Source organism: Physella acuta, unplaced genomic scaffold (assembly GCF_028476545.2).
Source record: "Physella acuta isolate Inbredline_101_S28 unplaced genomic scaffold, ASM2847654v3 ptg001058l, whole genome shotgun sequence".
Classification (NCBI taxonomy): Eukaryota; Metazoa; Mollusca; class Gastropoda; family Physidae; genus Physella; species Physella acuta.
The window spans coordinates 112,590-130,114 of NW_026732575.1; the positions used below are offsets into that span (position 1 = coordinate 112,590).

The 17,525-nt window shown below is 34.0% G+C and overlaps 2 protein-coding genes across 2 annotated transcripts; both read left to right on the forward strand.

Moving 5' to 3' along the window:
- Positions 1-1,753: 1,753 nt before the first annotated feature.
- Positions 1,754-6,767, forward strand: LOC131955183 (MFS-type transporter SLC18B1-like). Its single transcript, XM_059319195.1, has 7 exons — positions 1,754-1,885; positions 3,162-3,260; positions 4,430-4,530; positions 4,842-4,937; positions 5,344-5,418; positions 5,595-5,688; positions 6,614-6,767. The coding sequence occupies exons 1-7, from the start codon at positions 1,826-1,828 to the stop codon at positions 6,764-6,766; spliced, it is 678 nt and encodes a 225-aa protein (XP_059175178.1). The 5' UTR covers positions 1,754-1,825; the 3' UTR covers position 6,767.
- Positions 6,768-8,520: 1,753 nt separating this feature from the next.
- Positions 8,521-11,500, forward strand: LOC131955189 (uncharacterized). The gene is made up of 4 exons (XM_059319208.1): positions 8,521-8,652; positions 10,023-10,975; positions 11,235-11,348; positions 11,456-11,500. Exons 1-4 carry the CDS (start codon positions 8,598-8,600, stop codon positions 11,498-11,500), a joined length of 1,167 nt encoding a protein of 388 aa, XP_059175191.1. The 5' UTR covers positions 8,521-8,597.
- Positions 11,501-17,525: the final 6,025 nt, after the last annotated feature.

The following is a 17,525-nucleotide window of genomic DNA, read 5'->3' on the forward strand; positions in this document are numbered from 1 at the left end:
CTCGTGTAGTAATTAAAACTTCTAAAAATAAATGTGGAGCGAGCAGGCCCCACGTGATAATGACACGTGCGTTCACCGATCAATGTCACCCACAGATGCACGCAATTATTCACAAATTAATTATACGCCGTTTAAGTCAATGGCATTATCAATAACCTGAGGATTAAAGGGATTTGTAACATGTTTTGAATATAGTTATGGAGATTATAAAAAGTAATGAAATGCTTTATTAATTTATTTGCTGGGTAACCTTTTGTATGCCTCTAATTGTTACCCAAAGTTCGCATATACATATCTACGTAGTCAAGTTGTATCAAGCAGCTGTTTTTAACGTATGCCTTGTCGGTTTCATAGTATCTAGATGACCAATATTTAAATGATAAAACAGGGGAACTGGAAAAATGTGTATTTTTACTTCGATCATGACCATAGTTTTAAAGTTTTCATACTTTCTATCATGGCCATCGTTTAAAGATTTTTTCTTTGCACTGATGATAATGCCATGGCCATATTTTTTAAAGATTATTTTGTTCATCTTTCGTCATTGCCATTGTAAAAGTTAGACACCACAGATAAAAAAAAGGTCTGTATTTAACGTCTCATAATGTTTAATAAATCCAAATGTTGGTAGTTTTTGTACCATCGACAAAATTTGAATAAAATCGCCTCTAGCAGTTCAGGTTGCCATGGAAACCACGAAAAGGTGTAAAAATTAACACATTTTCGAAACTCTATAACTTTGCTCGCATTGAAGATAGATCAAATTTAATTATAGATTTAGACTCTAATTTATTTCTGTTGATAATTAGTATGCATTTTTAATACAATTTTTTTTTCGTAAAACAATGTGCGCAGCGACGCCGCTGGTTCTTTATAGACCATATTGTAAAGGTCTACGTTTACTTTATGTTCTAAAATTGTGTACATTGTGTACAAATCTATGTTTGAGGGAATCCCCATCAATATTGCAATTATATTAAGAATTTAAAGAAGAAATAGAAGAAAGGGATATGTTGTAAAGATGTATGTAGAAATGTCATAGTAGAGCCAATGATTGAAAGTTTATAATTATATTTGCAAACAACGCCATAGTTTAAGTATATATATATATATATATATATATATATATATATATATATATATATATATATATATATATATATATATATATATATAAGATGAAATACATACATTGTTTTAATGATCCATGTTTTATCTATCTATATATTATTCTCTTCTGGGAGCCGTTAGAAAACAAGCTGCAAGCGCCTCCTTGCAGTCCCCTCTCTTTCTCTCTATCACTATCACTACCACCCCCACCCCACCCCACCCCACATGGTCTGGTGAGCTGTGGTCACACTAAATGTTTACAAAGCTAAATGTTTACAAATCGTAGAGCCGTAGAGCCGGGTTTCTATTAGGGGCAGATAATTTAGTTCGATTTTAAACGTACAGGAGGTAACTAAGAAATAACTAAGAGGAGGCTGCTTTCACGGGGGGGGGGGGGGGTGTAGTGTCGGGGTTAGGGGAAAGGGGGGGTAGTGTTTTAAAGCAAATATTTTCAGTGGCAGCATTGGTACTGTCGAATTCACAAATTATGAATTACTGAAAAGTAGATCATAAAACAACTAAATAGCGGCGTATGATACGCTGCGGGTCGGCTCGTTTACAATATTGTTAAGATGTATGCTTACATGTTCGAACGTATAACGAATGTTTAAAAGATCTATGACTGAATATTCTAACAGAGGTCAAGGTCGAGGAACACAAGTCCGTGCTTGCCCTCCTAAGGAGCAGCCTGGTGTGGCTGGGTGCATTGACCGTGATGGCGTCATCTATTGGCTTCACGTTCATCGACCCTGTACTCACCAAACACGTGCAACAGGTGGCTCACGCAACCACGTGCTAGAAGTGTTTGTAGCACGATATAGAAAACACTGTATCTCCCCTTCCCCTTTTATTTTATGCCACTTGTGATGTACCTCTTTGTTTCGTTTCTTTGTAAACATTTGTTTTATTTTAATTTCTACAAAATATCTAGTTCGGAGTATCTATGTTTTATTTGTACAAAATCTATTTAGCAGTATCTTTTTTGTTTACAAAATCTAGTTTGGAGTATCTGTTTTTATTTCTTTGTTCTATATCTAGTTTGGAGTATCTATTTTTTTGTTTAATACCTAGTTTGGAGTATCTATTTTTATTTATTCAATATCTAGTTTGGAGTATCTATTTTTATGTATTCAATATCTAGTTTGGAGTATCTATTTTAATTTGTTCAATATCTAGTTTGGAGTGTCTATTTATATTTTTGCAATATCTAGTTTGGAGTGTCTATTTTTATTTTTGCAATATCTAGTTTGGAGTATCTATTTTTATTTATTCAATATCTAGTTTGGAGTATCTATTTTTATTTTTTCAATATCTAGTTTAGAGTGTCTATTTTTATTTTTGCAATATCTAGTTTGGAGTGTCTATTTTTATTTTTGCAATATCTAGTTTGGAGTGTCTATTTTTATTTTTGCAATATCTAGTTTGGAGTATCTATTTTTTTTAATTCAATATCTAGTTTGGAGTATCTATTTTTATTTATTCAATGTCTAGTTTGGAGTATCTATTTTTATTTATTCTATATCTAGTTTGGAGTATCTATTTTTATTTATTCAATATCTAGTTTGGAGTATATATTTTTATTTATTTAATATCTAGTTTGGAGTATATATTTTTATTTATTTAATATCAAGTTTGGAGTATCTATTTTTATTTATTCAATATCTAGTTTGGAGTATCTATTTTTATTTATTCAATATCTAGTTTGGAGTATCTATTTTTATTTATTCAATATCTAGTTTGGAGTATCTATTTTTATTTATTCAATATCTAGTTTGGAGTATCTATTTTTATTTATTCAATATCTAGTTTGGAGTATCTATTTTTATTTATTCAATATCTAGTTTGGAGTATCTATTTTTATGTATTCAATATCTAGTTTGGAGTGTCTATTTTTATTTTTGCAATATCTAGTTTGGAGTATCTATTTTTATGTATTCAATATCTAGTTTGGAGTATCTATTTTTATTTATTCAATATCTAGTTTGGAGTATCTATTTTTATTTATTCAATATCTAGTTTGGAGTATCTATTTTTATTTATTCAATATCTAGTTTGGAGTATCTCCACTAATCTCCAGTCTCTTGTTTGCTGTCGTCCCCGGAATCTACGCCCTCACCTCCCCCCTCTGGGGTTGGGTCAGTGACCGATATGTAGGTACTTTTTTTCAATATAACTCAAGGTTAGGGGTAGGCTATTTATATAACTCAAGGTTAGGGGTAGGCTATTTATATAACTCAAGGTTAGGGGTAGGCTATTTATATAACTAAAGGTTAGGGGTAGGCTATTTATATAACTAAAGGTTAGGGGTAGGCTATTTATATAACTCAAGGTTAGGGGTTGGCTATTTATATAACTCAAGGTTAGGGGTTGGCTATTTATAAACTAAAGGTTAGGGGTAGGCTATTTATATAACTCAATGTTAGGGGTAGGCTATTTATATAACTAAAGGTTAGGGGTAGGCTATTTATATAACTAAAGGTTAGGGGTAGGCTATTTATATAACTAAAGGTTAGGGGTAGGCTATTTATATAACTAAAGGTTAGGGGTAGGCTATTTATAAAACTGAAGGTTAGGGGTAGGCTATTCATATAACTCAAGGTTAGGGGTAGGCTATTTATAAAACTGAAGGTTAGGGGTAGGCTATTTATAAAACTGAAGGTTAGGGGTAAGCTATTTATATAACTAAAGGTTAGGGTTAGGCTATTCATATCACTCAAGGTTAGGGGTAGGCTATTCATAAAACTGAAGGTCTGGGACTTTTAAAGAAGAGAAGAACCATGTTATTATTCTCGAGCATGGCCTGAGCCGTATTATTCTCATTGTTGTAAAGCCTCCCTCCAGCAGAACTCTGTCTCGGGGATATTCTTCTCAGATATAGTACTTCCGCCACTCCCCCTCCTACCTCCCTGGACAAAAAAAGACGTTCGAGTCAACCCAGCTCTGAAGCGTACCTGACTCCTGTTAATGAAAGTAAAGACGGCTGTGTATGGTGTAGACAATGCTAACCATTTATATGTGCCGAGTTCACAGAAACAGATGAGATCTACTTCATCGCCCTCATAGACAGCCTGGTTATCTAAAAATAAATTCTAAAAAAAAAATCTTATAATCGCTCCTTTCCTTCGGAAATCCCCCCCCCCCCTCTTCATAGGCAAAATGTCCTTTAAAAAAGCATGTAGGCGGCAATAGTATGCATATACACAATTCAACGACTTCATAAAGTCCGATTTTGTTTGTTTCAAACATATCTAAACAGCCGAGTTAAAACTGATGTCTGTGCCAACTTCACTTAATCATTCAAAATATAATCTGTTTTTAGTTTCAGCAAAGAAGTGTCTTACTCCTCATAATTGGCAACTTTTTAAACGCCGTGGCATATTTATTAATTGGGCCAACGGATCTAGGGCATTTTCTTCCAAAGTAGGTCATTGCTCAAAATAGTTTTTATAAATCACACGTAGCCTACCTTTCTTACATGATTGCATCACCATGCAGCTGTTACAAATGTGTATATAACAATATATATATATATATATATATATATATATATATATATATATATATATATATATATATATTTAATATATTATATATATATATATATATTGTTATATAAATTTAACAATATATATATATATATATATATATTTATATATATATATATATATATATATATATATATATATATATATATATATATATATATATATATAGCCTATGTTTGTTTTTAGCGAGCTATGGCTGGTTGTGACGGGCCTAGTTATGTACGGCCTAGTTGTGAGTGTGGCCTATGTTCCAGCTGTCAAGTGTTCTATCCAAGGGGCCAGGTAATGTATCGTCTGGTGATAGTACATTGAAATAAAATGAAAATTTTAATAAAGATGTTGAAAACCAATTTAACTTGAACTAAAATATCCGTAAACTTTAAGTGTTATTAAAAAACAAAATTCATATAAAGAAGCAAAACCTTCAATAAGTTTTAAAAACTAATTTTGTTTTCAGTTGTTTTATGATGGGAAAGTATGTAAATTGAAGTATAAATCTAGCTTTCCTATTTAAAATATAAATTTTCAACATTTGTAAAAAAAAAGAATTTTTATTTTTCAAAATTCGAATTGTAAGAAATACAAAAGGTCAACTTTAAAACCAATAGTTTGCATATGTAATTTTCTCTCGATATTTTTATCGCTTACACTTTCATTGTTAACATTATTTTACGTTTTTTTTAAACAGAGAATTGGGATTTCCTGAAAGCCTTAGTACTTACGGCTATGTAAATGGCCTTCAACAAACAAGTTTTCACTTAGGGTGAGAAATACAATATTTAGCCCTGTATACAAACTTCTTATTTATATTTAAATTCATTCCATATTAGCAATGCAAAATAATTTTTAGATCCAAATGTAAATTTGGTTGTAATAAAAATTATTATTTGTTGGAATATCTAAGCAACGAATTCCAATGTTAACTGAATTTTTCCGCAGTGGGTTCATTGGTCCAACCATAGGCGGCGCTCTGGCGGATAGTGTAGGGTTCAACACCGGATCCACCATCGTCGCTGGGATATTTCTTCTGATGGTATGTGGGGCCAGATGAATCCGGGCTTTTTGTAGTTATTACAATGTACCCGCATGTATTTAAAAAAAAAAACAAGTTTTCAATAGAAAGATGGTGGATAAAGAAAGCCACACGCAATTTATAAATAGGTGCATGATGTTTATGTCTAAAAGAAAAAAAAAACAAAAGAAAAAAAACATCCGTGTAGCTGAAGCAGAGTACACCCACTTTTTTTTGGATAGTGAGGTCAGTACTCGTCGTCTCAGGGATGTGCTACGATTTTATCCAAGGACCCGAACTCGAGTTTTTTGGGTAAGAAGACTAACTTCTTCCTATCAGATAAAACGTAAAGAATGTAAAACTTTTGACAGACTCTAGATTTTTACTGTGTCTGCTCAGCTGTTATGGGTACCTGTCTAGAGACGGAGGAGATAAAGACTGCTGATCATAATGTTAGCTACATTATTAATCCACATACCTGTTTGACTTCGGGCGAATTTTCGGACGATCTGTCATGGTATTGAGTTTTTAAAATAAAGTTCGATTCCTGGACTCAAGTTCGTTGTAAATCAATGAGTCTCTCGTCGGCGTGGTCGGGTCGGTTGAGCTCATGGTTCCTGAACCATTAAGTCCGGAGTTTAAACCCCCGGGCAGATGAGGCTCGACATCCGAGGTCAGCCATTCATCTAGAAGAGACAACTCCAAAATCAAACAACTGCTGCCTTGTGGTTTGTTCGTGGCTGGACAAAGGCTGTGGAAGAAAATCCAAACAGAAAAGCAGACTGAAATCGGAGTCAATGGCCTAAATGGCGCAAAGCCATTTTACAATAATTAAAACTAAGAACGAAGAAGAAGAACAATGAAGAAGACGAAGAAGAAGAAGAAGTCTCTTCAGCTCTTATCTGCATTTCCTCGATAGTGTAATTACTTTTTCTCTATTCGCCAGTCTATCATTTGCACCATCCAAGCAACCATCCGCTACATTCTACAACTACGGAAATCACCGAAGATTAACCACGAAGACCCAGCCAATCAAACGTCGCTGAGCTCTTTACCTCCAGAAAAATTGGAAAAGACACGATTACTTGGTTACTATTAACTATTAACTAATTTTAAAAAAAAATATTTCCAAACCAATTTAACTGTGTTGATTTTTGTTTATCACAAAAGTACCTGTGAAGCGACAAAATATAAAAGACAAAATATTATGTAAACTGTTAAAAGTATTGGAACGAAATATTGTTAGCTACGCAATAATGTTGTTTAACTTCAAATGTCATTAAGATTCATAATGGGTGACAATTAAATTAGGGTTGAGGCATGAGGTAAATGTAATGTACCTGGATTTGTTATTGACAGTTGGCACAAATCGATTTTACACATCTCAAGTTGTTCAGTTATTGTCCAAATGTAAAGTGCTCATTGTTAAATAACACTGAATATGCCTTGTAGGGTCGCTACTTGAATAATGCTTGACTGTATGAATGAGTTTGTTCCCTTATATAGTACTTAAACTGCAAAGGGAGACAAGCGAACATCTCAATGCGAAGTTAACATAGCGATCATGGTTAGCTCACTCTCTAATTTTATTTTGTCTCACTGTGGACATGCAGACCAATTCCTACCTGATCGTATGTAAACGGTGTTCATGCTACGTCACAGAGCAAGAGGGAGAGCGAGAAAATTGCAAAATTAAAGTGTTTTCGACTCACGACTCAGAGAGTTGTTAAAGGTAGAGATTTTGTGAAAATCTCGATTTCGAGTTTTTGCTTAATATACTTCCTGTATGCTTCCTTTACGAGAAAGTAAAAACACGTATAATATACAAATGGAACGTATTAATGGTTTTTCAACTAAATTCAATGAAGAAAAAATTGCTTTGATATACCAGCGATTCGACTTACGAGCAATGTTACGTAACAAATTAAACCAGTATTTCGAGTTACCACTGTAGTTTTAGAAGTTTATTTCTTGTTTTAAAAAAAAAAATTCTCAACACAAAAATAAGTTTCTTTATATCCGCGGCTTTATGAGCTGAACATAAAATTCTTCTTATCGTATGGAAAAAGATATTTTTAAAGTGTATTCCGGGTTTAAACACGTCACTAATTTACAGTGCTCAAACCCCAAGCAGAGAAGTGCTTTATGTAGAATCTTTTACACCAGTCATTTATTTTTATTAAACGATGTAAACAGGTTTGAAGTTTGTATGATGATATCTCTATATTAATCTAAAGTGGTTTTCCCACTTTCTTTTAATAGATTTGAATATCCGTCTTCCGGTTTCACACTCGCCATTTTCACCGCCTTTAATTTTATTATCTCCTTTATTATTTATATATCGCCGAGAGCTGTTTTGCCGGATTAGTTTCACAACATAGTGTTTTCTTTTTCAATTTCAAAGCAATTTTAAATTGCTAGATAAAGTGAAAAACTCATGTCTGCGATAAACTTATCAAATTGTTTCAGTATTCGACTCTTTGAAGCCTATAAAATTTGTAACAGAAATCCAGTATTTCTTCAAGACTTTTTTCTTCGAGAGGGGGGGGGGGGGCGCTTGAAATTTTAGGGGGGGGGGGGGCGAACTAAAATTTCGGACACTGTTAAAAGTGTATATTTTCTATTTAAATTCCATTTCTTTCCCGGGGTGTGTGTGTGTGGGGGGGGGGGGGGGGTAGATTTTCCTCCACACCCCAAACAGATACCTGTAAGAAACACTGCAGAAATCTCAATTTTTAATAAAATTCGATTTACCACCTCATAGATTAATGACGTCAGTGGGGTAAGGGTGCCAAACAAAGAATCCAAGACAACCCTGTATAAAACAGCCCGCATTTCTGTTTCGTTAGTTTAGATCCTTGCCGTGAAGTGAAGTTTAGATTTTGGTGATTGTTTTTTATTTTTTAATAGAATAAACCATTACTATCAAAATGATGCTCTCTGTGTTATTCACGTTCATCGTTGTCAATATTATTTCTAGCACAGGTAAGTTTTTGACGTTGTTATTTAACAAAATTCAAATTTATACAAATTAATGAAAATATTTATTAATTGTGTAACTACTGAATATATAAAAAGTATACCTTTTTAGTTTTTATTTCAAATAATTTTAAAAAGTACATTAATTTAAGTATATCTCAAGATCATGTGATCGCAAGTTTTTATTTGTTAACGTTTAGTATACAACCTGCCTACACTTATTTCAAACTCTACGTTGTTTTAATGAAACAGTGTTATGTGTTAGAGGCAGAGGCGTAGCGATCCCATTCTATGGCGAAATATCGATTTTGCATCCCCGCCCATTTGTATATTTATTTACATTTGACGAAAGGTGAAGGCCGCTCTTTACTAGTCACTGAACCGTGACAGTTTTTATTTTGGTGTCCCGTAACAGTTTTTATCTTGGAGGCACACAATAGATGTAGAAAACATTTTAATAAGTCTAGAAAGCCAAGCAGTAGTTTGGTTCCTGATTTTTAATAGAGCATTATTCATTAATGCAGTTCATAATAAACTCTTTATTTATTTCTTCTAACTCGTTTGGCGCCAAGTTAGGGTCGGCGCCCCCTTAGGGTCGGCAACCGGGGCTTTCGCCCCACCTGCCCTCCTCTAGCTACGCCTCTGGTTACATAACATATCGAATTAAATTCAAAGATTAAATAAAAAGCAAGAACATTCGTATCCACATAAAACAGTCACAGAATTATTTTGATGTTGATGCTGACGTTGTGGACAGTCTTTCGCCATCTTTTCATATGCCATTCTAGATTTTAATCAGCTTGCTGGTTCATCCGCTATTCTAGATCTTTACTGAAGATGGTATATGGCAAATGTATTCCCACTATCTTCTTCTTTTCTACCAGCTTACATTTAGGAATGTCTGGAACTTAAGTGTACTTTCTGTGGTAGTTCTCCTTGTCAATGCTCCAGACATTAGTATCAGCTGTAATAGAAATTCTAGTCTTGACAGCAATTTTTGAGTTATAAAAATCTGCTCTGGTCAGCATCAATATTTAGAATACATTTTACTTTTAAGAATTTCATTTAATGATTACTTACCTGTAAAGACACCGACATTTCTTATTAATATCGCGCCTTTAGTCTTCTTGCAACTTATAAGCGCAACGATAAGCCAACGTCCTTTTTGATGTATTGCAATAATTACTGCTGTTTTTGAAACCGCGAGGTTTATTTTGAAAATTCTTAATTGCCAAAATGATATAACGTGTAACTGAAATATTCAATTCTAGTCCAAAGAACCAAGGACTTCACAATCCAGCTGAGTTGTTACCAGACACTGAATTATTTTGAACATTTGGCACTCAAATATGGACACATTTTTTGTTTTTTTTCAGGACTAAAATTTGACATGAACAGAGAATATTTTTACCACGGCAAGAATTTTGTGTGTGCACAACTCCAGTGTACAGAAAACATAAGAGAAGACACTCAAATATCAGCTCTTGTCAACATGTCAGTCTATAGGATCACTGAACCAGAGGGGAAGATTTTGGTGGCGTCTATTTCAGAATCAGATTCAAAGCTTCAAGATTACAAAAGGGCTGGAACAAGAGTAGATGGGAAAATATCGAAAACATTTTCTGAATTGGAAATCTTTTTCTCAAATAATTCAGACTGCAATGATGGCATTTTTCTATGTGAAATACATTATGTGAATACAACAGGATCTATTAATAGAATTGGGAAACAGACGGAGAATTTACCCAGAAAATCACGTGACACATTTCTAATGATGAATTTGAAAGCTAAAACATCTGACTATGTTAAATCTGTTGACACAATGGCCGATTTTCTCAAATCGTTTGAAGACCCAGACAGACTGAAAGGTGCAGACATGACAATGTCATTACAGATGTCACATTCTGGTGGCGATAAATTCAGCACAGGCAGAAGTTTTGGTCCAACAGATACAGAGTTAAATAACAGTTATAAACAGATCAGTTCTTCAACATTCGAGGACATGGTGGATGATAAGTTAAAGAATTTAACTCTTGATGTAAACAAAACATTACAGATCATGGAAAACAAGCTGAATTTAAAGACCGAGTTAAATAAAAATAATTCGGCTGTTTTGAACGAATCAATCCAAACAATGTTAGCCAACACAAAGAACCAAACAGAACAACTCAGTATCAGATTACACAAGGTGGAATTTCTTTTAAAGAAAACTGTCTCAGAAGAGAGTATGAACACAACGATACACGAAGAAGATGGTTTCAATAAAACTGTACAAGAATTGCCAGATAAAAACAACGATCAACCATTGATTTTAAAATCTATGAAACAGGTAATTAATTTTACAGGAAATTATAAGTGTTCGGATTCTGTGTTTATCAAACTTGGTGGTTTAATCAATTTTTTTTAAATTAAAACAAACTATGATGTTAATTTTCATAAATGTTTTATAAATTATTAACTACATAAGTATTTTTTTGTCGACAATTCTCACTGAAACAACATATTATTTTGTTACTGTATAAAATAGAAATAACGCATTTTAAATTTCTTTTATACCTATTGACATTTTCAATTTTTGTTTCATCTAGTGTGTCAGGAACAATAACTCAAGTCTCCCAGGACATATTATTGTTAAATTATATGAAGGCCAAATGGCGTTGTGTGACACCAAAACAGATGGTGGAGGATGGATTGTAGTACAGGTACTGTATCTATTTTAAAAGTTAATCTATGTAAGGTTGTAGCAATCAATACGAATATTTGTACAGTTATGAGCAATTGTAGTATATACTATATGCTACTTTACCAGGCCCACAATGTATTTGCTATAATTATTACATTAAAGTATCTTTGAAAGTCTCCCAATTCTTGTACGATTTGTCAACGTCAAATTCGTAAATTGTACACGAAAACAAAAAGGTTTTCGTTTGTTTTAGAGAATCATGAATTGTGTGTTTTCATACAGCTGATATTAGATATACTTCTGTATAGTTAGTTATTCGATTGGCTTAAATCAAAATGTCTTTATTATTTTTTAGATACTTCTATCGTAATGACTTTCATATTACTGTACTGTTATCAATATGTATTATAATTATATTTGTCTGCTTTTACAATTTTTTTTGGTAATAATTTTAATGTTTTAGTGATTGTGTCCCTTTAGTATCTTATTTCGAATATGTTGATCTTTGTTTTTAAATTCACACAACGCCGGTAAAAGTTCCCAAGTGGTTAAGGGATTTAACAATATGAATAACTAAAAAACGGAAGCATTTTTTAATAATTAAAAGTTGATGTTGCAAATTTCAAGTGTAAATAGTAGGTTTTCTTAAGGGTTCATTCGTCCAACATAATGAGATAATGTCTATCGTGTTTCATGTTTGTTTCAGAGGCGTATTTCGGGTGACTTAAATTTCACCAGAATCTGGAGCGACTACAAACATGGTTTTGGATCTTTGGCTGGAGATTATTGGCTGGGAAATGACATAATCTCAAACCTCACTCAAAACGTACGTGACAATTTCAGTTTAAATTTGTAGCAATGTTTCCACAATTAGTATACGACGATCTTGCGACTGCTGTTCGGTTCTCTTGTCGTATCTAGGGACAGAGGCGTATACAGGTTTTTGGGTTACGCCATATATATATATATATATATATATATATATATATATATATATATATATATATATATATATATATATACATATATATAAATATATATATATATATATACATATATATATATATATATATATAATTTATATATATATATATATATATATATATATATATATATATATATATATATATATATATATATATATATATATATATATATATACATATATATATATATATATATATATATATATATATATATATATATATATATATATATATATATATATATATGTGTGTATATATATATGTATATGTTTTGTAACTAGACAAACAATCTATAAAAAATCATTTTCGGTTATATGAATGATAATTGAAGATTAAAAAAAATTAAAATTAACAGTTTATACATGGGGCATTTTCAAATAAACGGCCATTTGAGCATTTGTTGCATATGGAAAAATATTTCTTCGGACAAAAGTCTTTCGTAAAAAAGTCCGGCTCCCCCCCGCCCCCCCCCCCCCCCCCCCCCCCCCCCCCCTCAACAAAAGAAAACAAATTTGCTTTCAAAATAAATACACACGTTTCTTATCCACCTTATAATATTATAGTGTGGTTACTCATTTAAGCTTTATATTTGTGAAGTCAAAGATTGTCATATATATTATATTTTATTTTAATTTACAGGGCTACAGTGAACTGAGGTTTGACATGAAATATAAAGTTAAATCCTACTACATGGTGTACAGTAATGTGACGGTGGGAAATGAAGCAGATTTGTATAGGATAAAGTTTACATTCAAGACAGGCAACTCTACAGACAACTTTAGTGCTCACAACGAAATGGCTTTTTCTACTCTAGATAAAGACAACGATAGGTGGTCTAGTAACTGTGCTGAGGTATATAAAGGCGGCTGGTGGTATAACGCATGTCATAGTGTGAACGTAAACGGTGTGTGGGCTAATAAAGTGTATGGTGAAGGTATCAACTGGTACAGTATATCAACGCACGGCGATTCTCTGGAGCAAGTTGAGATGAAACTTCGACGACCGTGAATATACATAATAAACTTGTCAAATAAGCTGAATTTACAATTACTTTCATAGAAGTAATTATTTTGCTGAATTTACAAACATTACAAGAATGTTCAAATGTATAGTTTATATTACCAATAATTTGCTATTATGTAAATATTAAACTTATTGTACAATGATAGCTTTATATTAATGTGGACTTCCGTTATATTAAATAACTAAAACTATTTGAAAGTACTAATTTTAATAAAAATAAATATCGAAAAAGATTTCTCTAACGACGTGCTGTTCACTGATGAAGGCAAATCTATATCAACAAGATTTTTTTCTCCTTTCTCTATTAGTCCATGTATTTGAACCTGCTTACTACCAATAATTACATCAATACATTTCATCAATTGTTGCATACAATTGCAATGTAAATTATTTTTAAAGGGGCAACACTAAAAATTCATTATAAAGTTTTCTATGTCTAACGATACTTAATCCTTAATAAGTTGTTCATTATATATAAGCATACATTCATGTGGTCCTGGTTGTACTTTTATTATGCATGTTATGCATATTTAAGAGATAGTGTTTTCCATATCGATTTAGCTTTGTAGGGGACATAACTCATTTTAAATTATGTTTTTTTCATTTAATTTATTGTCCCCTTGTGTTTTACTACTGTGTTTTTTTGAGAAAGAAATTAAAGAAAACATAACAATAAGATACATGCATTTTACAAGTTTGATATTACACAGTGTATAAAAATGAAAACCTGTCTTTTCATTAATAAATTAACCAATCCTTCTCTGAATTTGTTTTATTACTTTATTAATAATACGTCTTTTACTAATATATTATAGTCGATTTACTATTCCACCAACCAAGCCCCAACTCATATACCCTAATACCATCATATTCGACTAGAATCAAACAGGGCAAAACACTACACACAACCATCTATAATAATAGTTTCGCTGTCTGTGTATCTATCTATCTATCTGTCTGACAAGAACGCTCTAGAGAAAACACAAGGAAATTAAAAACCTGCATAGTAATTCGAAAAACGAAGTATGACGTCGACACATTTAGCATAGAGTTGAAAATAATCTCAAGGCGGAAAGTGCACACAGTAATATAATGACGTCATTGATTCTGGCGTAAACATTGAATAAAGAGGAAATGTTGTCTAATCTAAGTGGTTTGCGTGAAGAGTTTCTTGCATAAAATTACCGCCTAATTAATGTGTCTAATCTAAAAAGTGGTTTTCTTGCAATGGGACGGTAGACATGTTTTTTTTTTGGGGGGTGGGGGGGTGGAGGGGTGGGGGGGGGGGTGTGGGGGGGTGGTGTGTGGGGGTGGGGGGGTGGGGGAAGGTGTGTGGGGGGGTGGGTTGGTTTCAGTGTTTCTTTCAGACTTTTTCCTCCCCGGAGAGGGGTGGGGGTACTTGAAATTTTCGGGGGCGGGGGTAGAATTTTCTGGGAGGGGGCGGACACTGGAAAAAGTATATAATTATATTTCGTTGAATGGGACGGTAGACATGTTTTTTTTCGGGGTGGGGGGGGGGTGGAGGGGGGGGTGTGGGGGGGGGGGGGTGGAGGGGTGGGGGTGGGTGGGTGGGGGATGGGGGGGCGGTGTGTGGAGGGTGTGGTGTGTGTGGGGGGTAGGGGGTGGTGTGGGGGGTGGGGGGGTGGGGGTGGGGGTGGTGTGTGATGGGGGGTGGGGGTGGGGGGTGGGGGGTGGGGGTGGGGGGTGGGGGGTGGGGGGTGGGTTGGTGTCAGTGTTTCTTTCAGACTTTTTCCTCCCCGGAGAGGGGTGGGGGTACTTGAAATTTTCGGGGGCGGGGGTAGAATTTTCTGGGAGGGGGCGGACACTGGAAAAAGTATATAATTATATTTCGTTGAATGGGACGGTAGACATGTTTTTTGGGGGGGTGGGGGGGGGTGGGGGGTGGTGTGGGGCGGTGGGTTGGTTTTAGTTTAGAGAAAAGAGACAGCACTATCAGCCTAGCGCCCGTTGTACCCTTCCTCAACGGGCCATTTTTCTCGTATTAATACTAATAGTTTCGCTGTCTGTCTATCTGACAAGAACGCTCTGTCTGACAAGAACGCTCTAGAGAAAACACAAGCAAATTAAAAACCTGCATAGTAATTCGAAAAACGAAGTATGACGTCGACACATTTAGCACAGAGTAGAAAATAATCTCAAACCGGAGATTTTGTCTTATCTAAGTGGTTTGCGTGAAGAGTTTCTTTCATACAATTCTTCGGGTAGGGGCGAAGCCCCACCCCCGCGTAAGAACGTCTGAGCCCCCCCCTCCCTAACTCAAAAGAAATTTCTTCATCGATACTCTATAATAAAATTACCGCCTAATTAATGTGTCTAATCTAAAAAGTGGTTTTCTTGCAATTTCTTTAATGCAATTCTTCGGGTAGTGGCTAAGCGCGACACCAGTGTTTCTTTCAGACTTTTTCCTCCCCGGAGAGGGGTGGGGGTACTTGAAATTTTCGGGGGCGGGGGTAGAATTTTCTGGGAGGGGGCGGACACTGGAAAAAGTATATAATTATATTTCGTTGAATGGGACGGTAGACATGTTTTTGGGGGGTGGGGGGGGGGGGTGGGGGTTGGGGTGGGGTGGTTTTAGTTTAGAGAAAAGAGACAGCACTATCAGCCTAGCGCCCGTTGTACCCTTCCTCAACGGGCCATTTTTCTCGTTACTGAATAAGTATGTAAACACAATACAATACTTATCAGTGGTTTTTAATTGTATTGATTTAATTAACAGACTCATTATCACCCATTTAAGAAAGCATGAATAAAGAGAGCAGTGGTAGTGTATTATTTTCTTAAAGTGGTATATAATGTTGGTTGTAAAGATTTTTATTTAAAATAGATGTTAAGGATTCGATGGTTTATCGTAAATGAATAGTTATTCATATTGGGATGATTTCGCCATTAAAATAACAATAACCTTGCGACAAATACTAGAACAAAACAATGAATGGAACAGTCCCTTCTATGCTTTATTCATTGATTTTGAAAAGGGTTTTTGATACTCTGGACAGAAACAACCTATTGAAATCTTACTATGGCATGGTTTTCCAGAAAGAATTATAAATGACATCAGAATCATATAGGAAGGGTTCCAATGTAAAGTTATATGTCATAACAATATCAATGACCCATATATGTTTCAGATTGGTTCAAACAAGAATGTGTTTGGTCCCCGCTGCTTTTTAATCTAGTAATTGATTGGCTAATGACACAAAATATTAACAAGAGGCATCACATGAGCACTAACAACTGGCCTAGTACACAGAACTCTACTAGACAGCAGATAAAAAGATCAGCAAAGAAAAACTAAATAGACTTATTTATTTTGCAGATGGAGCTCAGCTGAAACTAAACACTAACAAAACCAAAATTATGAAGCAAAATACATAGAGTTTATTTTTCTATCTGTTGTTATAGATCGAAACGGGCAAGCAAAATTGTGAATACTTCTAACTGACAGATTTGTTTCAAAGTTGGCACTAGGTCAAGACTTGAAGATAATTCAATATCAATTAAAATAACTGAAATAGTAGGCAGATTTATACTACTCTTTCCGCACTACTATAAGCACATTATTATGTTCATTTGGTGCTTAATAGTGTTTAGTCATGCAAATCATAAATTAAAAAATTAAAAGTTCTCAAATTTGTTTTTCATAAAAACGTTTTAATATTAAGCGTTCATGTAATAATACACTAAGGAAGAGAAAATAAATAATTTTCTTTAAATAAGCAATAATATTCTACCATTTAAATAACTATAAAGAAAATAGTGGGTCTCTTCGTAAATATTAGTAAAGGTATCAAGTAGATAATATAGTGACCCATGTTTTTCTTTTTTTTCAAACTTTAATATTTCTTAATTATCAAGCTTAAACACGGATTGTTTTCAATGTTCAAAGATCGGCCAAGAACAGGAGTGTTTGTGTGTCGGAACTTGTTGGTCGTGTTAAACAAAGTTTGCCAGCTGGTGGGGATTAATAATATTGCTCACCCCACGGGCCCGTTTTTTCGCCACGCGAGCTACGTGCCACGCACTTTCAGTGTAAAACGTGTTTACTTCACGAACTGCACGATAGATGCCTGTAAAGTAGCTATTGTGATGTTTTTACACCCTGGCTATAAAATTTGATTATACACCAATTTAAGTATTTTAAAATTAAAAAAAAACACTCCTAAAAT